A 26,206-nucleotide genomic window follows, 5' to 3' on the forward strand; every position below is an offset into this window, starting at 1 on the left:
TCTAAAAAAAAAGCCCTTTTGAACAGTAATCAGGAACAGCTGTTCAGGTTAGAAGTACTCCATTTCTGCTATGAGAAGAGCTGTGTGCTGTCCTCAGTGGCAATAGCCTTGCCTCTATTGAATTTTACTCTGAAGAAAGGTAAAACCTCAGCTATCTCTGCAGCTATCTCTGCAGCTGAATCTGTGGCCAGTTACTAAGGCAGTGTCATCTTTGCCATTCAAAATACTATTAAATATTGAAACTAGCATGTGATTTAATCTGGTAAAATTGGAATAGACTGTCCAAGAAAGTAAACTGGCAAATGGGCAACCAGTTGAACATGTTATATTTTAATTTGCAGAGACAAAAATGACAAGCAATTTATTTACATAAAACTGTACAAAAGCAAATTAAATTATGTAAATATTTCATAAATAGAGGTGGACTAGCGTTTAATACATTTTGCCATGTTTAGCATAGTTGCGTGCATAGTGACTCATAATAAACAATGATAAATTGTTTTCTGCTTCACTATCAACATCCAAGTTGCAGAACAATAGTCAATGATTATTATTACAAACAGATCGTACCACACTGAATGCAAGTGCTTTAAAATTTAGGAAAAGTTGTCTGAAAGCATACCCCAGGTAGCTGGTGAATGTTGTCTTCTTCCTCGTGCTTACACTCTTCCAGTCAATGATTCAACGTTACTGATGGGCTTCAATTTCTATTGCTTTTTCATTTGCTTCTTTTCTTAAGGAAACTCTGTATATTTATCACCAATGAAACAGAAGAAAAAATATTTCATTGTTGATCTTCCTTAAAAGTGTTTGGTGATGACTGGATTTTTGGCAAGATCTTTAGCCATATTCGTGATTTTTCTGCTTGACAACTTCTAGGGTAGCCTTTCAGCCAATCATTTCAATCCCATTTAAGTTCTTCCCCCACATAAAAATAATGTTTAACTTTTTTTTTCCTGAAACTCAGGCAGCAGGCCAGTCAGAAACTATATTCAGTAAACATAGTGGGTCTGAGATCTGGAATAAGCCTTAGATTTTAGACCAAAGCTATTGAACTTTCTAATACATATAAAGTTATATATTAATGCCTCAATCTATAAAGGTGCCCTAATGTAAAATACATGCAAAGCTCATTTGAGTTTCCCATGGAAGGAAAGAAAAATATGATTTCTATACTGTACAACTAAAATATGATGAAGGCTAAAAGCAATTTAAAAAATTTTCAATTTTCCTGGCAACGTGAACTGGTGACACCTTGCTAAATAACTATCATATAGACCGATCATACTTTTCCAGGCAGCAGAATTAAAAACAAATTAAAAGAACCCCAAACCCCACACCAAATAGTAATAAAAAAATTCCTCAAGACCTACTTAAACCGCAGCCTTGTGTTAATAATGCTTAAGACTGGTCCATTAACTGAGTTTGGCAAAAGGCTTGTTTTTAAATATATCATTTATAATTTCTCAGAAAATAAACACAGGTAAATATACAGGTTCAAAAAAGTTGGGAGTAGCCCCTTACCCCTCAGTGTCCAAACCCAACTACCACTTTACCATAATAATAGGTATAAAAGGCACAGTTGCATATTTTGCATTCACCCTAATTATTTTTTATAGCTTTATTTGTTTATTTTTATACAAAAGCACTCTATTTATGGAGTGGCACCAGATTTAACCTATTTCAAATAAAGAGGAAAAATACAAACACAAAATATATTTTAATGTCATGCCAGGTCAGAAGAGTAATCAGCATATTAATAGTGGCTAGTTCCACAAGAATTGCTGTGAATACTTACAGTAGATAGAATTCTAAAAAAATTCTTTCACACGCCTTTTAGATCTAAGGAGATGCACACAAGAAAATTATTTCATTATGGTCTTATGTGGTGCAAAAATTGGTGAGTGACTGCTGATCCATTTAATCTGAAGGTCTACTATGACCTGTATTATTAGCCTTGTAGAAAAAGTGTCTAAGAATATACAGAACCCAGCTACCTAATTTATTTTCTTGTCTGTAATATTAAATAAAATCTTATTAAAGGAAGTTCTGTTGAACATTTGTGTTATGCAATTGTGTATTCTGTTGAAACGTGCAAGAAAAATGTGTTTACATTACATAAGCATTTTTAGAAGCATTTTTAAACAGGTACTTACAGATTATACAAAGTAGTAACTGCTATAAGCAGTCTCATAACAAAGTACTCGCTTGCATCTCTCCATATTACTTAAATAATTAAACATAAAAATGTTCAATCATTAATAATCTTTGATTTTAATATTTTCTTTCTAAAATGTGCCCATTCATCGTAACTGCTATACAGAAATTAATGTTACTTGAAGAAAGTAAACTTTAGAGAGGAGAATGAAAAGGCCAGTAATGGCACAACCCACTATATGGAGAAGTGAATTCAAAAGATAAATGGGATGAGTTGTTTTGATTTACCAACCTCTACCTTAGGCTGTTTAAGGTTATTTCTATGCAGTTCTTCAAAGCAAGAAACTACCCAAAGCTACATTATGACTACAATTCTAGAGAGTCATTTAGCCATGCCTTCACGCCAGGTTCAACAGCCAGGGATCTGAATGCTTTCCCCATCCTTGAGCTGTCCTTGCTGTGTTGTTTGATTGTCACTTTTGTCTGAATGTCTGAGCTCGGTCTGTGATTATTACTACAACATCAACTACAAAGGAATCGGTTGATGTTCTGCATGTTTTGTTGCTTTTATTGCACAAAACCCTGTTTCATTTCCTCTTCCTTCCAAGAAGCACTCACCATGATAATTGTTACAGCTCTTGCATATCACACAGTAGCTTGAACTCTTTTTAAAAGTCATTTTGACCTTCAAGGTATCATACCAGTGTTTATCAGACCATTTGTTACTACTGTTAAATGTTCTGAGTCTTGATATCATTTAGTATTGCACTTGGTTTTAATGCACTTGGTTTCAAGAAAGCTTTCATTATCCTCATCTTGGACATTATTGAAGCAGTTGATAAGCTGCAATGCTGATGATCAGACTTAGCAACCATGCCTTGCAATCTGAAAAGAAGCTTTTGTATCCAAATTGTAATGTTCTCTTGCTACTGCATTATCCCTTTGTCCACCTATTCCCTCCCATCAAGCATTCCCACTAACACAGCCTTCTCTCCTACTATTAGTTTATAATTTTGATCTTAAAAATTCCCTGGAACTACCATATGCAGCATATCATATGCAGCATGTGCTGCAATATATCATGTCATTACAAAAAAAGCATCAGTTCCTTTGGGCATTCAACTGAACCACACTGGAAAAAAAATCTGTCATCTAGGCTTTTGAACTGTGCTGCTGCATAGAATGTAGCCAAAGCTGTGTTATGAGTACATATGTTTTTTGTGAATACATTTATTTTCTAAGTCAAGCCCCAATACTTAGCAGTTCCCCTGATCCGTTGTGTGATCTTTGGCCTTTTTGTTATTACAATCTTCCCAGCTAAATGTTAGTCTTGCCCAAAATAATGATTTCAACAGTTTATCATTGCTATCCTATGGTAAAAGTGTTAGTAATTGTGTTTACATTGAAATAATCATTACAGAGAACAAGAGAGAAAGAGAGACAGACACAGCAGGACACATTTGTTCAATGATAAAACAGAACCAGAGTTCATGAATCACAGGAAGGTATGCCATGTTTTCTTCTGCAGTCTCAGGCTGAATGTATTTCTCTTGCTTCCAGCCTCAAATGAGAGGGGAGAATATTAAAGCTGTGGTCTTCACAAAGTGCCTATCAATGATTATTCCTTTATATTTATCCTATATCTTTATTGTTTCTGAAGGATTGTCCCTGATGGGATCAGCAATATTCAGATGGTATGTTTTGAATACATTTTCCCTGACCTGTTATCTTCAACAAGCCAGATGACAAACAAACAAAATGAGTGGCTTAATTCATGCTTCTGCAGAGGGGAAACAACAGTGTGTTGTGTTCTTTTTAATCAAGCTTGCTACTATGGGAGTAATTTGTAACCATAGATCTAGGAAAATAAAAATCAGGGAGGGGGAATTAGACATGCAAGTAACAACAATGTTTTCTACATTGTACAGTAAAGTCAGGCAGACAGTATAATTACATGCCTGCTATGGAGGCAGAAGTGGCAGGCAGATCTTTTGTCTCTTTGGTGGCCCCCTCTTTTTTGTTTCACATTTTTTCCTTAAAATTGTTGTGATTTTAAGACTTTTGCCCCATTTCTTTCTTATATTATGAAAGATCTTTGTTGCTGCTTGTTAGCCTACAGGTAAACTTCTCTTCTAGTTAGAGTATTGACAGGAGATGGCTTGTATTCCCCTGTCTGTGTAAGGGGGATATCCTCTGGGTTGCCTTCTTCATTTTTGCTGAAACTAGCTGCGCTGAAGGTCTCATAGGATGAGGTCAACTTTTTGTTCAGGAGGTTTCTGTTGCGATCACCCATGAGGGAGGCTTCTCCATTGGCCAGCTTTTCCTGACTGCCCCGTTCATCGACAGGCATGAAAGTGGAGAGTTTTGGCTGGCTCTTCTGCTTTCTCTCCGGAGAAGTGCGGACTGGCATCCAGCAGGAGTCTGAGTGGCCATATTCGTCACATTCTCGGGTGCACTTCCCTGTGAGGGCTACATCTGGTAGAGGCCGTGAATCTGAAAAATAAAAGAGAATTGTCTTTACAAATTAATGTTACAGTCACTTCTATTGAAACTGAGAATCCTTAAATTCACAAAAGGTATTTTTAAAGGCCTTGGTAGGAATGTTGCAGTAAGTTCCTCAGTAATATTTTTTTTTTTCCATGGCATGTGCCCAGAGGCAACCAGCAAATCTATACAATTATTCTCAACGCTAGTAATTGAAAAAAAAAATCAATTCCAAAAGCATTTGGCATTAGGTAATGAAATAATTTTGATGCTTAAAGAGTCAAAGAAGCACTTAATTTTTAATTCCATACTGTCAATTTTCTAGAAATTATTAAAAACACCTTTCCTTGATTTTTTTTGTAGAGAATACTCTGAATTTATGTGGAATTTATCTTGAGACCCTGCACACTGAGAATACTTACAAACATACCTAATGCTCTGCAAATGAATAGATCTGTTACTGACAAAGGTACTGAATACAAGCAAACCTCTGCTTGTATTTCTGAGAATTTGGCACTTGAGTTGTTAGTCCACAGTATGTTACATAAGTTGTACAATCAGTAATTGCAGAAGCACACAAAATCTCTGCTATGGGTTATATACATTATCAGTAGTACAGATAAAGCCATTCTGTGTGTATTGTGGGCATGGTGGGGCATGGGATGAATCTGAGTTCTGCCCAAAGAGAAACATTTTGTAAGTGACTTGCTACATTAGAAGGTGTCCTGCTCCTGTTCACTATGTCTAAGTTTTCTGTACTTGTAAGAGCTTTCACTGAAAACCAGCAAAGTTCAAAGGCCTGCAGGATTGACTCCTACCTGTTTGCAATGCAGGTGTATTTAATATTCCTCTTCTGATACTTGCATACAACTGAATTTAAAAACTACCTCAACTATTTTAAGGAATGGGTAACATTCTTAAACCTTGTTTTTATTCAGTTATAGTGTACTTTATGGTCTAAAGGAATAATTGAAAATGCCTGCAAAGTAACAACATGATATTCAAACAAAGCTGACAAAGAACATAAAAAAAATAAAAATTCAAGTGTATTTGATATGACTTTCATGTGATGTGACTTATTTGATGAAATATGTAGATTTGTTTTATAAAAAACAATTATTTTAGAAGGGAGCAAGGAACTTCAAAATGGAAACATAGTCATGTACTTCATATGGGCTGTGGCATCTTTCTATCTTCCCACTACAACACCAAAGTTCTTGTGAACAGTAATTTTTGCCTGTAATAACATGTACCTTATAAAAAACTCTTTCAAAGGCCTGCTCAGCCTTCATTCTGCTACTTTTGGTTTGCCTATTTTTCTTTTATTTTGGCTGATAGAGTGCCTTCTCAAATGAAGACAATTCCAACTGAATTTTTTATAAATTGATAAAAAGAAAAAAAAAAACTACCCCAAACCAAGAAAACAAGCAAAACCCCACAACTAAAAACCTTTTACTCTTCCAGAATAAACCATTTTAATTTAAAATATTTACAACAGGTGCTTGAAGAGAAAGCATTATTTTAATTCAACATCTGTGGATTTAATCCTGATAGAATTGCAAAAGCTCTTGAAAGTCAGATTTATCTTCATCTTGTCCTGATTTTTTCCAGGCATTTAAACATTAATTTAATAAATAATTTATTGCAGTAGTGTAAAGAGTGTGTAAAGTATTTGCAACTGATAGGTGTGAACATTTTATGGAATCTACTGTATGCATTCTGAACGTTTTATAAAATTTCATATTTCAATGAAATATCACTGACTTTAGTGAGGAAACAACCCTGGTGTCTAGATAACTGAATAATCCTGTAACTAAGATGTGTAAGGCTAGGAGGAAGGAACTGAGTGATTTTTTCTTTTTAAAATTTTTCCCCCAATTTATTCTTAGGCTTTTGCCCTTAGACACAATTCCCTTTTTTTTTTTTTTTTTTTTTTTTTTTCCTTACACTGAAGAATGCTTATCAGTTATCAGATGACTTATCAGCCTATCAGTTTTCAGATGACTGTGTTCTGCAAACATGCACAGAATATGGGAATGGTAACAGGAAAATCCTCTGTTTGTCAGCTAAATCAGCATTATTCTTTCTCTCCCTAATGATAAGAAACATAATTAACTGCTCAGCTGCCCTGATGTGCTTTGATTTTCAAGCGGAATTTTTCATATATTTATAACAGGGCCAATTTCCTTAAATCTCCATAAACTATTTGAACCATCACATTATTTCCAAAAAAACACAGCCATGGGTTGCTTCAAGTATTTTAATTATTACTCTGACATAATATTAGCAACTGCTGATCAAGGCAATATGTCTGACCTTTATTTTAAATGTAAGAATATATGTTTATTTAAAAAATATTCTTTTGTTGTTTGAGTTTGGTTTTTTTTTTCAGATTGAAACTATTTGTCAGCAGAATTGAAATTTGTGCTTAAAATGCCTCTTATTAGCAAAAAAAATCACAACATTAATTAATGAGAAAGATATATGATATTTCTTTGTATAAAGAAATCTGTAGATTTGGGATTAGGTTCTAAAAGTTTACAGAGACTAGTCAAATTCAACCTTTTATCTGCACAAAAGAATCATCAGAAGATGTCAGCAAAAGGTACCCTCTTAGTTATTTTCAAGCTTATCTTCTCATGGTGTCTCTAGATCAGAGCTAGCTACTGCTTGACAAAACCATTGTAAAGTCAATCCCTAAAATGCAGGTATTTAAAAAAAAATAGGTATACATGTAAATGAAGACTTCAAAAAAGGAATACTTTTAAAACAGATTTCACTTGGCAAACGTCAGCTTTGAAAAAAAATTGGAAAACATTCATTTAAAGGGCCTTAAAATCTGCTTTGTCATTGTATCTGATAGAAGCTTCCACCACAAATTTTTAAAAGTTATCTGATAAAAGTTAGATATTTTTTGAAACTTAGAAACTACTCATCCAACAAACACTTGAACATTTGCAGCTAACTTCTGAGGCAGTGATATGCTTTACGTTTTCCATAAAACTTTGTACAAAAGAATGTGATTTGAGATATTTATATGTATGCCAATATTTCTGCTGATTGTAGCTGACTGTTCCCTTAGGGCTAATAGGGTTGCTTATCCTCAAAAAAGGAAGGCATCTACCACTGCAGGTTAGACAGGAGAAAGATGATGTTCTATCCCCAGTTTAATGCTGGAGAAGCTAACTCAAATATTCCAAACAAACAGCTTTCCACTATTTTCTCTCCTCCTATTCCTATCAAAAGAGTTCATATATTTCATCCAGGACATAAGCAGTATTATGAACTCAGTAGTCAACAAGTACACCTGGGGATTGTAACTAGATGATTTTTAAGGTCCCTTCCAACCTTATCCATTCTGTGACTCCACATGTTAGAAGTCCTGTGCTGTTATTTTACACACATATTGCCAGAATACAGTAAAGAATGCTCACTCTGGCTCCACTGTACACATTTTTTAACAATCATTCTTGTACAATATATTTTATAGACCCATATCTAGTCATGACATGGTTCAAGCATAGATGCTGGAGAAAAAATCTAAAGAGCTTTTCACTTTTTTATTTTCGTAAACCACACACAAATCTGATGGTAACAACAGGCTTGAGACATACTTAACCTGGCAAAAGTCCTGTTTCACTTGTCCCTGGAGATGGAAAACCCTTCAAATCAATAGTGACACTATATCTAGATACAATAATTTGACCATTTTCAGAAAAAATTCCAAGCTGTGGAGCTTTCTCTCAGAGGACTACAAAACCACAGTAGCCATATAGTGCAACAGTACTTCTGTAAATCATGCAGCTTGGTCCACAGGATCTGAGGAGTCATTGGCAGATGAGTTCTAAATAGTATCTATGACAAATCAATGACTACATGCAGATTTTGCTTTCCACATTGACAGGCCCATAATATCCCTGCATGGTTCCACTTATTGAGGACCTATAAAAAGTGCCTGTGTAGTAGTTCCAGCTACTGTGAGAAAAGAAAACAAGAATGGGAGTAGTTATATAGTGAAGGAAGAGACTATGGTTTGGATGAGCCCCACTTTTTCTGCATTCTGTACACGAATATGTTACATTCAGAAGACCATCCAAAATGCAAGTGAAACACCACTATATGACTAAAGTGGAGCACATTTACATGGCTGTTATATTAAAAGCTATGACTGTTTTATGAGCTGTGTGACCAGGGACACAATACAGCTCTTAAAACATAACAAGTATTGACTACATGATCAGGGAACAATAATGTAAAAAACATCAGAGAGAGTACATATTGTAGAAAATCACTGTTTAAAGAGGAAAAAAGAAAGCTAGTCTAAGGGATATACAGCTACAACGGTACTGTTGTTGAAATTCTTGCCTCCTAATTGCAGTAATTCAGGAACTGGACCCCAGTTTGTGCTGTGGCGTATTCTGACATGCCGAGACACTATAAAAATACTTAAAACATGTTTGAAAGCATCAGCAATTTCTTTCTCTGTACCTTAGGCCAAATACAGTTAAACAGCAATTGAACATATCTCAAGAAGCGTTTAGCGCCCCGAGGCTTGAACTGCTGTCATTCTGAATGTGGCATTATCGTGTACTGCAGAGATAATGCATGCCATCTCTGAAACAGTCTTACTGAATAAAGTCAAACACAAATCCACTGCTTGAGACATGCCAACTGCACTGAAGTAATGAATAGATTAATTGCTTTTGGACTAGAATAATTTCACGTATATCATGCCTAATTCTAAAATTCCTTTCAGTGCTTAAGAAAATACTAGGGAGTACAGAAAGATTTCATGTATATTGAAGGAATTATTAATATTGTGAGACAAGGTATGGCAGAATTATACAAAATAATGAATTCTGAAAATTCTTTTTTTTTTTTTTTAATGCAAAGGAAAGAAATATAGAAATAAAGAATAATGAAAGTGAGAATTTTCAATACTAGAAAGTAGTGGAAAATAATAGCTCCCTTTAAATAATCCCTAAAACCAGCAAGACTCAGTACTGCAATGTGTCCAAAGTCCTGATACTTAGCAGTTTTAAGAGAGATCAGTGACACATTCAAGGAAACACCTGCTGCTAAATAGTCCCTTACAAGTAAAACTAATTCAAAAAGCCCAAAGAAACAATGCAATGTCGTAGGAAAATAGAAACAGTTAAATGATTCTTTAACATTTGAATTTCATGCTAGATGAAAGAAAGTGAATTAGTGAGAAGAGAAAGCAGATGTGGTAGAAAAGAGCACTGTTAATGTACCTAAAAGGCAAGGAAAAAAAAATAGATAAAAGAACAAGAGTGGAAACAATCTGTTTTGCATGCCCATAGTGAAAAAATACCAGAAGTAGTGTCTTGATTGCAACAATTACAAATCAGGTTAGTAATTTTTAAAAAAATAAAATCTTTGAGGATGAATGAAGTAGTAATGGAAGGTTACAGAATCTGGAATGAGTTTTACGAATGTCTGGGATAACATAAACGTAGCTAACCCTACTTTGGCAAAGAAAGGCACAAAATGACTTCTGAAGTTTCCCTTCAGCTCTAACAGTTCTGTTGATATGATTGCCAACTCTCATATACTTTGGCCTCAACCCAATTCCTAACTGCTTTTTGGGTTGAGACTCTTGACTCTTATTCAATAATAAATCAACCTCAGACAGTGGGCCTCAGTTCAACAAAAAATCCATCCTGGAATCCTCCTTAAAATGTTATGGTATTAAAACTACAAGCAAAACCCAGAAATAACTGGACCACTCAATTCAGATGTTAATCAAAAGAATACAGAAACATGAAGCCCATAATGATAAAAACCCCCCACCCACTCTCAGGTCCAACAAGATTATTTAGCATTAATAAAATCTTTTTTACTGAGGGCAAAATCCATCCATCATATATTACAATTAGTTTCTTCACAAAATTAAAGAATTAATATTGCTTCTACCTGTAGTGGTGCAAAACATATCACACCTCTGAAGTCTATTAAACCTGAAACTAGTTTAAGAATCAAAATTGCACAAGTGTTTATATTTTATATGATATTTTTGTTTTGCTTTCCTTAAATACTATCTGTGTTTTAAGGAGGAGCAGTCAAAGAAAATAATGAATGTATATGGTTTTGATTGGGCTGGTTTTTTTATGTTTATTAAACATGCTGGACCAGTCTGTATAGTGACTTAACATGATTCAGACATCTAACCAAAGAAATATCACCCAAAAAATAAAGAAATATTACCCAAGCGATAATACTTCTGACTGAGATTCCACATAGTCACAGTTATTTCTATTATAGTTACCTTCAGCAGGTTAAAGTATAATATTTTTTTAACTGTTTCCCCAATTATGGAACAACTTGATATAAAAAAACTTACCTAAATTAGTGATTATACCAATCCAATAATATTGTATCTATGTCCTTCAAGGAATCACCAGTATTTCACAACTAACTTAAAGACAGTTTATATTAAAAACAGATCTATGGATTCAGGGTTTTTTACATAAAATAACCCATACTTGTTCTCCTATGGGCCAAAATCATATTGAGTGATGGTTGTCAGTGGAGGTCAATAACATAAATTGCTACAACATCATGGTTAAGTGAAATCAAATTCAACAGGCCTAATTGTAGGCTAGTTTGGTTACATTATAAAATAGGAAAGGCCAGTAGAAACACAAAGTTTTTGCTCGTTTAGATTGTATGTATCCTGTTGTTCAGACTGTATCATTTAATTTTCTTTCTCAAAAGAAATAAGAACTAAGTATCGGCTTATGGGATACTAGTGGTGAGTACCATGCTAAATACACCATGCTGAATCTAAATTCCCCAGATTTTAATTTTCTAGATTTAAATGTAATTGCTGCAAGACTTCTTGTAATCCTGTTAAATCCTTTGATAGCCTGATTTACTTCTATCACTGAAATGGCAACATATCCTTCAGAAAAGCAGGACTTACTGTGGCTTCCTGAAGTGGCATAGACATTAAGATGTAGGAAACATTTAAGCCGTCTAATTGTTCTGCCAATCTAATGCTAAGGTATTAATCTGTCACTGTGTCAAATTACATACCTTTATTTTTTTCAGCAAAATGTGTCAGTGCTTAACAAACCCTGAGCTGAAACAATTTATGGAGCAATTAGAATGTCAGCTTTCCTACAGATGACTTAAGAAAAATCTGCATCAAGGCTCAAAAGTCACCATAACTTCTTTGATACTCTGCCAAAGTGATTGGACTATAATGAAGGAGCTTTAAGGGAATCAGGTAGCTAACAGCCATTATTAGCTCACCTCATCTGTTTCTCCCTTTTATTTTATTTCCTGTTGATAAGGATTCAATAATGTATTTTCATATCAGGAATGGACATCAGATAGGAAAACAAGCGTTCTTGCCAGAGAAAATAAAAACACCATGACTTCCCCTCATCTCACTTCAATTTATACCCATCTCATTCAACAGACAACTTAGTTTTGGAGATATTCCAAATAATATTTTCTAAGGGACATTAATGAATAGAGCATTGCTTCCATTTAGAAACTAAAAAAACATGGTCCCAAAGGATGTCCAGTGTCATTTAGTCTCATGGATATTTTACAAATATCTTCAAGGATATACAAAACTGATAATGAAAGTTGAATACATAGAAAAAGTCAGTGACCTGGAGTTTCAAGCCCTTTTGTAAGACTAATATTTGTTGAAGCAGTACAAAATTACACTATATATGGCTAAGGTTTAGCTTCAAATGGTAACTGATTAAAAAGATAAACCTCCACTAAGCACATGGCTGGTTAATTGTTGCAAGTAATGGCAGGAATAAAATCAATAAACAGAAAAACTGAACCATTTGTGCTTGTCAACAAGAACTCAAACTAAAGCGTGAGGCTTCTGTTTGGAGGCTTCTCTTTGGAGGCTTCTGTTTGAAAGCTTCTATATTTAAGAATTGGTTTTAAGGGAAAATAGTGATTTCTTTCTTTTGTATCTTTCAGTGAGATACTATTTTCTTAGAGCATTATCCTGACACATGTAATTGTAACTTGAACTTATTATGTTGATAGTACCACTGCATATGTGAAAATGAAATGCTTCATATTGTTCCACTTTGTGCAGCAAAACATTGCTGGAGTCTGGATCATATTTTATACTTGCATACACAGAATAAAATATTATTCAGGAACCTATATTAAATAGCAGTACCGCTTTCATAAAAAGGGAATTACTTGGGTTTCCAGAGGCTTTCTGTGCAACTCATGTAAAGTATATTTTGTTACAAGTCATAGAGCCCCAAAGGTTAAACTTATAAGTGTAAAATGAGCTGAAGCTCTCTTAATTTATATTATGTTATTTTCAGATGGGGGAAAGAACAAAGTTATCTATGATTTACATGCAAATGATCACCTAAATAATATAGAGATCAGCATGAAGCAGAAACAAATAACTTGTGACTACTTGTCTTCTAGCAGCTGTCAAGAGAAAGTCACATTGTAAGAAGAAATATAGCAGTCATGTGAAGGGTCCCTTTAATCTTTTGTGTCACTTTAAGGGATCATTATCCCAAACAATCGAAAAAAATACACTTATCTGTTCATATCATACATGTTTCTCTCACAAATGCACATATAAATTTGTAGTTTTACTTAATGATGTTAGATCTGTGATGCAGAACCAAATTTAATTCAATGCAGTGAATTGAAAAGTACAAAGAATGTGTCTTCATGTCTTTAACAGAGATTCTACATAACAAAAACTAAATTAATGTTAAAAACAGAAATTAAAAAACCCCACATTATTGTATTAATTCACATTTTTCCTGTCTGTGTAAGTAAACTTCAGAACACATGAGTGAAATTTTATATAATATATTGCTCATCTTTGTTAATTATCAAGAATAAAAGAAATATAAAATCATACAAATCATCCATAAATGATAATATTTCTACTTGTCACTGGGGAAGAAAATTATTTACTGATTATCTAGTTACTGAGTTTTGTCTTTTATTCCATATCAGTGGCATGAGCCTCCTCTTTAGAGGAATTATTTTGAGACCTTGAGCTTATCTTAAGAAGTAAAATCTACCCTGGAATTTTAGAATAATAGGATAATAGAATATTCTGAGTTGAAAGGAATCCACAGGGGTCACTGAAGTCCAACTCCTGGCCCTGCACAGGACAGCCTCAAGAACCACACTATGTGCTGAGAACATTGTATGAACATTCCTTTAACTCTGGCAGGTTTAGGACATTGACCACTTCCCTGGGGAGCATATTCCAGTGCTCAAACACCCTTTGGGTGAAGAAATTTTCTAATATCCAACCTAAACCTCCTGTGACAACCCTTCAGGTCACTTCCTCAGTTCCTGTCACTGGTCATCACAGATAAGAGATCAGTGCCTGCACCTTCACTTCCCTTCTTGAGGAATTGTAGACTGCATTGAGGTCTCAACTCAGTCTCCTCCAGGTTGAACAAACCAAGTGACCTCAGTGGCTCATTGTATGGTGTCTTCATCATCCAGACCTCTAGACCCTTCACCATCTTCATAGCCCTCTTTTGGATGGTGTCTAGTAGCTTTCTTTCTTATACTCTGGCGCCCAAAACTGCCCCCAGCACTCAAGGTGAGGCTGCCCCAGCTCAGAGCAGAGCAGGACAATCCCCTCCCTTGCTTGGCTGGTGATGCTGGGCCTGATGCACCCCAGGACACTCCTGTCCCTCCTGGCTGCCAGAACATTTATTCAGCTTTTCATTGATCAGGATATCGAGGTCCCTTTCCATGTCACTGCTTTCCAGCATCTCATTCCCCAGCCTGTCCATCCAGGGTTGCCCCACACCAGGTGCAGAATCCAGCACTTTCCCTTTCTGAACTCTCTGCTTTGTCAAGGTCTCCCTGCAGGGCCTCCCTGACTTTGGGAAAGTCAACAGCTCCTCCCAACTTTGCATCATCTGCAGACCTACTCAGTCCCTTCCAGTCCTGTGTCCAAGCCCTTCATGATGATATTGAGAAGCTCAGAGCTGAGGATGGAGCCCTTTGTAACCCCACTAGTGACAGGTCACCACTCTGATCCCCATCCACTGTAACACTGTAACACTTTGTTCCTGACCTGTGAGCCATCCAGCACACCATGATGTGTTTGCCCAGCTGTGTGCTTGAGCTTTTGTCCAGAAGGATCCTGTGAGAGACAGTATGGAAAGCTGTACTGAAGTCCAGAAAGATTACACCAACTGGCTTCCCTTGATCAAGTAGGTGGGTAATATTTTTGTAAAAGGAAATTAAGTTCTACAAGCAGGACTTCGCCCTCATGAGGCTTTGCTGGCTGTGACTGATGATTCCATTGTCCTACAGATGTTTTTAATATCTCACACAATTAATTCTCCTAAATTTGTATTTTTGTTATAAGTACTGAAGCTTTCTTATTGAGACTTTGCAGGGAAGAGAGAGTTTTGTGAGTTTGTTTTCTTTGCTGTTGATGTTGCTTTTATAGTATGTGGAAAAGTCTTTATACCTCAAAAAATGAAGGGACAAATATGGAAAGATAATGAATCTCTCAGTGTGATTTATGTCTTGCTCAAAGGAATTTTTTCCATTAATTTTTTTATTGATTTTTCAGCTGTGTCTGCAGATTACAGTGAATTAATTGCAAACATCAGCTCAGAATTTTTCCATATTTATGACAGATTCATCTGGGTTACAGTCCATTAGTAATTAAGTATTAAACACAGCACTAAATCCTCTGAGCACATATAACCCAAAGAATATAATCCTATACATGAATTATAGGGATATTATATGAAAAGAGGTTAGAGTATCAGTGCTTATCTCTGTATGGAAAGAAACAGTATAATTTTTTTTCCATGCAATAGAAAGAACAGAAGCAGTTTGAATGAAATAAAATAGAGGACAAACAATCAAGTATTGCTTGCAAAGTCTTCTAAGCTTGTCAGAAACAGTAGTGTCAATCCTTCTTGTGAGAGCTAGAATCTAAGAGACTACAGTGTGTATCACAGATATTTGACCATACTTTTATGACACTGTTACACTTATTCAACAGTTATAGGTGGTAAAGAAGTAAAATAGCTTTTACTTTACAAATAGAACTGTGGATTGATGAAAGTTAAAGGCAAGATTGGACTTGAAAAGGAGTATCTAAGTATATTAGTTGAGAGCTATCTCTCATCCCAGTGATGAAGATTCCAGGGTTTATCTGACTAGGTAAGAGTCTTCAAATTTCCTAAGTAATTTAATTGGGTTGAGCATACTCTGAAATAGATTTCTTGATATATCCCTCCAAATTTTGTGAAATATTTCCCAGACCCAAAATAAAAATGGAATATTTTTTATCAGAAGGAACTGCAGTGGAAGTATATTTTTAGTGAATGAATTCTATTTTTGGTTTAAGAATTTTTCATATCACAACTAATCTCCTCTTATGCTGTGTAGCACAGCACTAAAAATTAGTCAGTTTACTTCTGTTTAACATGGTTGCCAAAGTATTTACCTTGCCCATAAAATTGTAAATCTCTGGAAAAATTCCTTTGTTTCTCTGCTTCTGATGTCTCCAGGTTCCTTAAGATGCACAGAATATGTACTTTGGCCTACTGCTTCAGAGTTAACATCTACTTTTTCCAGAATAACTGAGATGTTTTCCAACTTGCTCCATTCATTTGAATAGCAAGAAGTTTTGTAAATTCTTAGTTTATGCTTTCACTCAGACTTCAGTAAACATGACAATGTTAGCCTTGCTTCATTGGCAATGCATAACTAAATTCTTGACAATAGGTAGAAAAAGCCCTCTAATTATGTCTGTTAGGAGAGCATAAAACTTAGCCAAGCAAAACATATTAACTCTGAGGTTAAATTATCTTCTTTTTAAGAGTACATATACAACAAAAAAAAAAAAAAAAAAAAAGAAATAATTTTGTGTTTTAAATGTATTGACTGGTGATGAGAAAAATAAAAAGTAATCCTCTTGATTATTCCCAGTTTAAATCCACAGAGCAATTTCTACTAATCTACCCAATATTAATTGAAGTTGTCATAATCAGTTAGAGCTGCTGGACTGTTTTGAAAAACCAAAGAAGACACAAAACACCAGTGGTTAAAGGGTCAAATATAGGAGCCGGACAGAATATAGAGAAGTGGAAGATGAAAAAATACGAAATACGAAGATTTCATTTTACTTGAAAGACAGCTATTGTTAAAGCCAATAAAGTAATGTGGTGTTTTGGCAGTTAATATTTCAGAAAAGAAGTTTAATGAACTGCTAATTTACTTTTATTAAATGGTTATTTCTCACCATTTCCCCCACAGTGTATCACAGCTAGGTCATATGGTGCATACTTTGTACAGGCATTTTCCTTTCAGGCCATTCCGAATATGGTTTCTTGACAGAAAAATGTTTAGTAGAAAATTGTTCTTTCTGCTATGTTTTAGTCTCTGGTTTCATTGTGGGATCATCATAGAGGTGTCAGTTGGGATTGTGGTTCTTGTGAATGTAAAACATTGTGCATTGAAGTATAGCTAATTTATTCATGTGATAGATTCCATATTGGCTGGTACAATTGTTTTCTATTTGCGTCTACTATGAAGCTGCAACTTCAGGCAAAGAAATGTATACTGAAATATCAATCACCTGAGCCACATTTACTGTCAGATGAGGGAATTACTCCTGAATTATTCAAAGAGTATGACATGCTCTTACCAGAGCTGAATGAAATCCTACCGCTAACTGCACATCACACTTGGATATTTCATGTACCTTGTACAGGAATGAGCAGCAGAGAAGGCTGATGAGCATATTTCATACCCTTTTGTAAACAAAGCATTTCTGATAGTGATCCATTAAATTAAGTCTAGACTAAGCACAGCAGATAAACCCACAGTCCACAGTGGTGGACACCAGTGATTAGTTTATTAAACCTACACTTCAAGATAATTAACTTAAATGGATTGGTAAAGCATTTGCTTTATTTATATATATAGTCTATTGAAAGTCAGATATGAATGTCTAGCTAGCTAAATTTGAAAATAATCCGTTTACTTTCAAATTATACAGATAGAAATCAAATGGAGAAACTAATGTGCGCTCAAAATATTTTGGCAAAAAGACTTTTCATCATTAAAATTAACATTGATTTTATTCTGCTCTTTCTGTGAAGCTATTTTGAGATTCCTATTTTTTATTACACTGTTGATGTGCACTCTCAAATTTCTTTCCCGCCAGGTGTGTGAAAACTAGCTATATTTATAACAGTGCAATAAACAACCAAACAAATTCTCAGTGCATGCTTTACCAGACATGTGAACTGCAATTACAAATGTCTTGAGTGTTGTTATAATTATTTGGTTCTGTTGCAAAAGTATTTGTGGAGTTTTCCCTGTTTCTATTTACTGATGCTTTTAGTCACTGAAAGTAGAGGAGATACAGAAAGAGGTCAAAATTGACAGCAGAACTGAATCAGGGCTTCTCATGCCAATGAAATAATGAAAACCAGCACTGTTCTTACAGCAACAATAATGAATATAAATAGACAAAGCTCAGAGCAGCTACTGGGAGAAAGAAAATAAGGCATCCATTTCCAGAAAAAAATCTTTTCCTGCCATCACAGATAGCTTTGTGAACTGGATAAATTAGGATGCCCTTTAAACAATTTTCATGCTTCAAAAAATGTCTGTGAGAGACAGGTCTTCCTTATATTCCTTTAAGGAATCAGACTTAATAGGTTGAATTTTACTTGTATTTTCTACACTTATATTTCTCATGTCAATCATTTTTGGACAAAATCTGTTATCTCATCTTTGACAAACTTTGCTACTTAATATTAATACCTTTTTCTTTGCCTGGATTTATTGTCTCAAGCACACATATCCTAATATCTCTACAGATAACGTCTGCAGAGAGCAAATACCAACTAAATACTTTTCACTAGATACAAAACATTTGTCCAACTCTTTTTTCTGTCTAAAACTAAGTCCATAAGTTAATGTGTAAATCTGTATCAAAGTAATTTAATGGAATAACTTTATCTGTCTGATTTTCTTCCATATAAAATGCTAGAGATTATATTTAAGGAAAGATCAAAAAAGGAGGTTTCTTTGCTTTTTTGACTGATATTATCTTCCAAGACCACAAGATTAAAAGTCATTGAATAAGTGCAATATAATTTAATTTCAAGAGATTAGAACATCTTTGTCTGCCACTATGTGATTCTATGGACCTAATGTATTTTTACCACATCTCTTAGAAAATCAGTAGAGAAAATCTTGCCTCTTATTGAAACTATTTGAATATAATTATTTATTTTTCTGGAATAACAAAATATCAATTTGTTATTATATTTATTAACATCATCCTGCTATAAGAGAACAATTCTGGATAATTTACAATCATTTTGCTCATAGGGAGATCTTAATCTGAATTAAGATTTACAGACATATCTTAGATTTCAAATTTTAAGAGGTACAACTGATGGAAAAGAACGAAAGCAAATTTGGAATAGATTTTCCTTGCTAAACAAAGTGTAATTTAATTTCTCTTTTGTTAGATTCATTCATTATGCTCTAGTCCATGAAAATTTGTCTAGCTGCTGGCATCTCTTGTTTTTCAAAGCAAAACTTATATGGATTTCTACAATAATCTGTATTTTGAAAAATTTCTTAAGAAATTTAAAATTGTTTTAAAGATCTCAGCTACACAATTTTACCAGAGGAATTATAAATATCTATGAGAATTTCTCTCTGATTTGGTGTCACCTAATCCATCTTTCAGGTAAAAATAATACACACCTAAGGCATAGCTTTCACAAGATGCATTACATCACTAATACATAGGATTTGGAAGCCTGGTAAATCCAACTTCATTTAAACTTCTAAAAAGCATGAACATTTTTTTAATTCAGAGACTAACTTCATACTGCTCTGATATCCTTTGAATCAATTATTTCTGTCAACAATGAGAACTGCAAACTCAAAATAAACAACTAAAGCTGGTATGATCCAGATCTGTTCCAAGGATAGGAACTGAAAATTTCAATGGAACAGAAAGATGAGATAAGGTATCTCGAGATTATATGTTTTATGTCCTTATTATAAAGCAGATGAAGATTTATACAACTTTAAACCCTTTTCTAAGACACTGACATCAGCAGCATATCCAAAGCGCAGGTAATTTTTCTCCAAAAAGATAACAGGTGCATTAAAGATGATACCAAAATTTTTACTATATTTCACTGCAATTTATCTATTAAGTTTACACAGACAGAGATCACAAAACACCACGATAGAAAGTACAATTTAAAATGTGTTTATAATCTGTCATATAATTACTGTGTAATGTATTTTTCAGCTCAAAAGTGTAAAGCTGCTGAGCAAAGCTGCTCAGTAGCAGCATGTGTGTTTTTCTGACTGAAGGATTTTAAGTTAAGTGGAACTCCTTTGAGGAAAATGAAAGATTGCTCGATTCTCAAGAGTAACTAAAACTTGTTTAACTGAGAGAATTTTCTATAGCTCAGGGGGGAATCTGTGCCCCTGCCTCTAAATTTATAGGTGACAGAATGAGACTTCAAGGACATTGAAGAGCTTATTCCACATAGGAATCTACTGAAGGTTGCTTGACTACATAATGTGGGAGGAAAGGATATTAAAGAGAAGTGGCAAAATACATATTTCAGATTTTCATATTCTGTCTAGCTCATAAGATCTTTGATTTTACTATTAAGAACAACAAAAATTTGTTAGCTTATTACATAGTGTTCTAATAAAATAAGGATCTAGAGAATACTATTATTTTGACATCTCTTGCTGTGTTATTTACCCAACAAGACTCAGCTAAAAAGGTTATCAAATGAAAATATAAACAAAGGGTTCTTATGAAATCAACAAAATTTGAATATGTATTCCAGTCAATAAACTTAGTCTGAATATTATTATTTGCTTTATGATTAATATTCTGTTGTTCATTAAATGAAATTAAAAGCAAGCTAACTCTGGGTAGTTCTGGAAGTCTGGCTTAAAAATAGAAGTATTATCAATAGTTATAGCTCATTTTATCTCAAAAAGTCTATCAGGTAACCAACACATCAAAGGACTTGCACTGCAGTTCTGTCCTACTCTGTTTCTAATTATGAGGTTCTTCCCTGCAGGAAGCAATTTTAAAAGAACTGAAACAATTTATTTTAAAGGCTACAAACATCAGAAGAATTCTGTCATACATCCTGAAAAGCAGAATATCTTATCACCTCACAGCTTGCAACAGGCACGTACACAACCCTTGTCTAGGTAAAGAATGTCTGGAAAAGAGCTTTTCAAAATAACTTCTGAAATTAATTTCTCGCTATTATTAACTCCACAATCTTATGTTAAAAATTAAAATAATCTTTTATTGACCAAATGAAATTTGTGAAAAGGTATCATTCTCTGATATCTGCCTAACAGACAAATTTTGAATTTCCTGTATTTTAAATACTGAGAGATAAATAATGTTGAAGTAAAAATAAGTAGAAGTAATAAGAACGACACTCTTTTTGACATATGCAGAAAATAACGTGTGGAAATATTAAGATGGGGAAAAAAGAGTGTCAAAAACCCCAGACATTTTCAGACTTCTTTTTCTATAAAAAGTTATAGTACCTCACTTTGGAAACTATTTCACTTGTTCTGAAAGTACATGTCTTCCGAGTTCTGCTATGCACAACAAAGTTAGAGAACCTTTTATTTTCATAAAGATGTGTCAGCATATTTCAGGAAACAAAAGCATTTGTGACAGTTTACAATATTACATTTCTGTATTATACCCTCTGCCATGACCTTCAGTACAGATCATCTGCAAGGTTTTGATGCTATCATCTCAGATTCAAAACAAATTTAAATGGTGCATGGAAAATATTCTGATTTACAATGGACAGCAAGAGTTACTTAGAAAAAGGTTGTACCAACAAAATGTGGTGTCTTAGCTTAATCTAGGTGCAGAACTCGTATTCCTGAATAGAGACCTAAATTGCGTTTTTTACTTTATTTCGTATTTATGCAGCTGATACTTTAAGTCATTATGCCTGTGTTCAAAACTGAGTGTTCATAAACCACTTCAGTTCCTCCCAGGTAATGTCCTGTGTCCATTCTCTTCTCATTGACTATGGGAGAGATCAGGAACAGGATCTACAGCTCTTGCTGGATGACAAGCTACACTCAACTAGAAGAGGAGGTAGGCACCTGTGGGCAGATTTCAGAAAGCATATTTCTGTTCCTGGTTGAATGTTTAAAAGGCCACAGAGGGAAAATCACTTTGCTTCCCTGTCTTGCAATAGCTCCTATCAGAGCCTGTGCAGCACACAGCTACAGAATGATGATGGCTTCCATCAAGAAATATTCTAGAGGTAAATCTCCCTAAATGAGATATAGTACCTGCAACCTCCAAAAGCCTGCTTGACTTAAAATGTCTGTGCCTTCTACTCTGATTTTGACCTGTGTGCTGGGTTCATGTGTTAAGGAAGCATTTAGAACTTAACTGCTCTTTTTGGCCTGCTATCTGGATGACACCATAACACAGATTTTATGATTCAAAGCACAGAGTAAGGTAGATGCAAGAGATTAGCTTTGTGAAACTGTTTCTTAGGCACATCTGCCTCTACCCCACTGCTAGATCCAAAAATAGATGATCCTGAACTCTCCCATTTGCCTTAACAAACCAGTCAAAAAGGCTTTGTCTGGCACCAAAACTGTCAAAACTGCTAAGGTTTTAATTTGGAAATGGCAAGGTCTAGAGCTGCTCTATGACACAAATCATAATGCTGTTAATTAAACTCTAAAGCAAATACTAAATTTTGAGCTGCAATAATTACCAACATTTTCTCTAGGGCTCAATATCAAGTACTTATTTCAATTAATTAACTGGTATGATGCCTTCAATAATTTTCAAAAAAGATCGTTAAAATTCCTCTGAATTTATTAATAAAATCTTTGCCCCTCAAAAGATTGAAACTTAGCTTATTATCACCTTGTTCTCAAGAGATTAATAGCATCAAGTCCATAGCTAGCATCTCTCATTGCAAAATATTCAATATTCAGCAATAAAGTCTTTTAAAGTAAATATGAGATGACAACTGATTAGAGATCTGTCAGCTTGAGCAGGAAGACTTGACACTTTGTTTCTAGCTGAATTTCAAGTCCCTTATTTCGATAATTGCACAAATGAAGCTCTTGCATATTTTTCCACTATGAGAAAGCTATGAGCAAATAAGAGCTGTCATTCATTTGTTGACATGATCTAAAAGTTACACATGAATGCAAAATATTTGATTGGCCAAGTTTTTCTTTTGTGAACCAATGCCCTGCTGCTTGCTAGACATTTTGAAAGGCTCTGAGGGATATGTATCTGTCGTGATGGCTCATGAAAACCAATTGTTCCCCTGTTCCAGTCATCATCTGCTTCCTTCAGCTCATCACTAAATTCCCAGCAATAGTCAACATCTCACTCACTCACCAGTGTGATTGAACATGAGTTGCAGGAACATCAGACGATATCTAACTAAACTGATATTCATTTAATGTTTCCCGTCAATCTGCTAGACAAATTACATCAGGAGTTTCATTACTTTAACCCTTCAAATTTTGTCAGAGAATTTAGTGCTCTCAGTCAGGATGTACATTTAAAGCTCCATAAGCATCACTAATGCAATTACTTGCAAGCACTGTAATGGCAGTATTTATTTGATACAAATAAACTCAATAAGCAAATATTTACAAAAATACTTAGATTCAGTTTCTCTGTCCAGAAGGTGCCACTATGATCTTCCAGATATTTTCTTGAGTGCATGAATTAAAGTTTTTTCCCCTCCCAGAAGCAAGATAAAAATTTTTATTCTAGAAAATAATAGAGTTTAGACTCCAAAAATGTTGACTTTATTAAATCTCCCTGGTGAACTGTTATAATTATCCTTTCTCTTCCTCCTTGGAGATGCTTGTTTTGTCTATGTTTACCAGAAACAAATACAAAATTGGAAAAAACTGTCTTATCTTATAAGTATACCTATTGCAGTGTCTTTCCCCTATCCTCTTTACTTTCTTACTTAATGAAGAAGCTCTACTCTTCTAAAATTTTATCATTGCTGAAGAAGAATTAGTTGAAATGTATTTCCCTAGGTTAACAGAAATATCTAACCTGAAAAGTAATTTTGAGAACTCAGTGCAGCTTTCCAGACCTTAAAAAGTATTTGTAAACAGACAAAGACTACATTGATGGCTGCTGTTTTATTTCCAAAAGAACTGAAGATCTTTAGAACACTTTTTTTTCCCTTAAAAGCAAAAATTTCCTGCCATTTTGGAAAAATCAACATCTCAATGGTCCGTTTTATCATATAAACCCTTTTGAAATATTTTTTCAACTTTTATTTTCACAAACTGGTTTTTCCTATATTTCTTACTACTTTGTTGTTTCTGAGCTACACCATGCTGCCATGACTGCTTACACAATAGACAATAGACTTTAACAACTCTAAAATCTCTACCATTTTTCTCCACTACCATTTTCTCCACTACTGAAAAAAGGAAAAAAAAACCCAACAAATAATAAAAGGAAAGCTACTGGTAGTTTCTTCACTGGTTAGTCTGAAAGTCTTATTACACTGTTACTATACTCAGAGTACAATGGATTTGCCATAGAGGTTCACTTATGAAAGGCATGGTATCTGGACACTATGATATCTTAAAACTTGATGCATATCTACCTCATTAAAAAAACTCAGAAATCTAACTTTTTTATTATTTTCATTTCAAATTTCCTTTATAATTTCCTGCTTAAATACTAGTGTAAAAACATTAGTCTTTACCCGTGCACATTAACATATGTTTGATTACTTTTAATTTCACTGAGTAAAACATAATCTGCTGCTTAGAGCAAATAAATACAAAATGTAGTTCTCCAGCAAATAGCAAAATTGGACAGCGAGGCAAAAGCCATTAAAAGCTTTCAATTCATAACTAGCAATTAAGAACTTCTTTTCTCATTTAAATAAATAAATGCTTTCCAGACAGTATACTGAACATTGTAGTCTCACATTCATGAGTTGCAGGACAGTTTCTAGACAAAACAACCCCTCTGCCGCAAACACATTTCTGCCGTATTATAGCACATGAAATAATCTGAATTTTAGTCATAATGTTTAGCATTAGATCGTATAAACATAAAAAAACCTTTCTCAAACAACACTGCAATCAGATTTTTTTTAAACCATGTGGGGTAGTATCCTCTGACAGATACAAAATCTAAGAACAGGACTCTCTATTCCCGTACTAAATAAAATCACAAGCAAACATGCCTCACAGCCACATTTTAAATGGCTCCCTCTTGTACCTCTACCAACAAATATACACACACTTCCTATAACCTATTTCTGCGTTTGTTTCTAACTTTTCTCTTGGCTGGCGTGTTTTTCGCTTGAGTTGGCACCAGTCAATCAGGACTTTTGTTCTTCAGCTGCTCAGGCAGCAGCGACCAGGGCAGCCACAACAGGCACAGTTCTGGCAGCTCCTAATGTGTGCCCCTGCCTTTTATTCAGATGCTATTTACACAGTGTTTACATGTAGACCACGTAGCTTTTATAAAGCTCAAAGCTCAGATTTTAAATGGAAAGCTTATTAGGCACAGGAGTCTCTCAAATTAAATCATAGTAAGTAGCTACTTAAAATGCTTTGGAAGATAGAATCCAGAGTAATACATTTTTACACACAAATAATGTTAATTTAAAGAAAAAGAAAGAAATGGAATGGGAAATGTAATCAGTGAGATGGACTGGACACAAGAGTTTTATTGCTACACCATTTGTGTACTGCAGAAAAAACCAAAGTCATTCTTGTCTTAATTTCATCATGTATAAGTAATTGTGAGCATACAGAACAAGTGAAAACATGAAAGCAATTTCCTTAGCTAAATCTCCAAGAAACATACATTGAAGGGTACCACAAATTTCTACTGTTAATTTTTAATTTCTCTCCCAAGAATTTCAGACAAACCAATTTGGTCTGTCCTAAAAAACAAGCAGTTTCTGTCCCAAATTTTTCTTTCTTTTTTATTTGTAGTTTTATTTTTAACATGGGATGTAGGAATGTAGAGTTTCAAATCTACATTTTGTTTCAGACATGGAAATTATTTCAGGCTGGGTGAATTTCACTTATAATGCATGGAATTCTGCTAGGAATTGAACTATGAATTTTATTATCAATATTTCCATTAAAATATTGCCTGTTTCTATGAAATGTTATGATTAAGGTGAATTTAATTTGCATTGTAGTGCCTCACAGTTTGTGCTGAACTTATCGTTTAACAATTTCCTATTTCCTCTTCAGTCTGCTTGTCTTCAAGTTCTGTACCAATAATACAAGCTTTAGAAAAACATAAGTTCCTTATTCCATATTTACATTGCAGCTCTCTCCTCACTCCTTCTTGTCCAGTATTGCACAGTATTAATTTAAAACAAACATAAGTACACATCCTGCAAAGGTGACCCTGCAACAACCTTCTGAATCCAAGAAATATTTACGTCAATGTCATTTTGTTCAAAGCCGAATGCTACTAACAGAGTTACCATTTCACTGT

General features: G+C 34.4%; 1 protein-coding gene across 1 annotated transcript in view; it reads right to left on the reverse strand.

Moving 5' to 3' along the window:
• Nucleotides 1-314: 314 nt before the first annotated feature.
• PCDH7 (protocadherin 7) overlaps nt 315-26,206 on the reverse strand; it is a 265,687-nt gene continuing 239,795 nt past the window's right edge. The window contains exon 3 of the mRNA XM_066317140.1: nt 315-4,650. Coding sequence (XP_066173237.1) covers nt 4,271-4,650 — 380 coding nt within the window. The 3' untranslated portion in view covers nt 315-4,270. The remainder of the gene's footprint in view (nt 4,651-26,206) is intronic.

This window comes from Sylvia atricapilla, chromosome 4 (genome assembly GCF_009819655.1).
Source record: "Sylvia atricapilla isolate bSylAtr1 chromosome 4, bSylAtr1.pri, whole genome shotgun sequence".
Lineage (NCBI taxonomy): Eukaryota > Metazoa > Chordata > Aves > Passeriformes > Sylviidae > Sylvia > Sylvia atricapilla.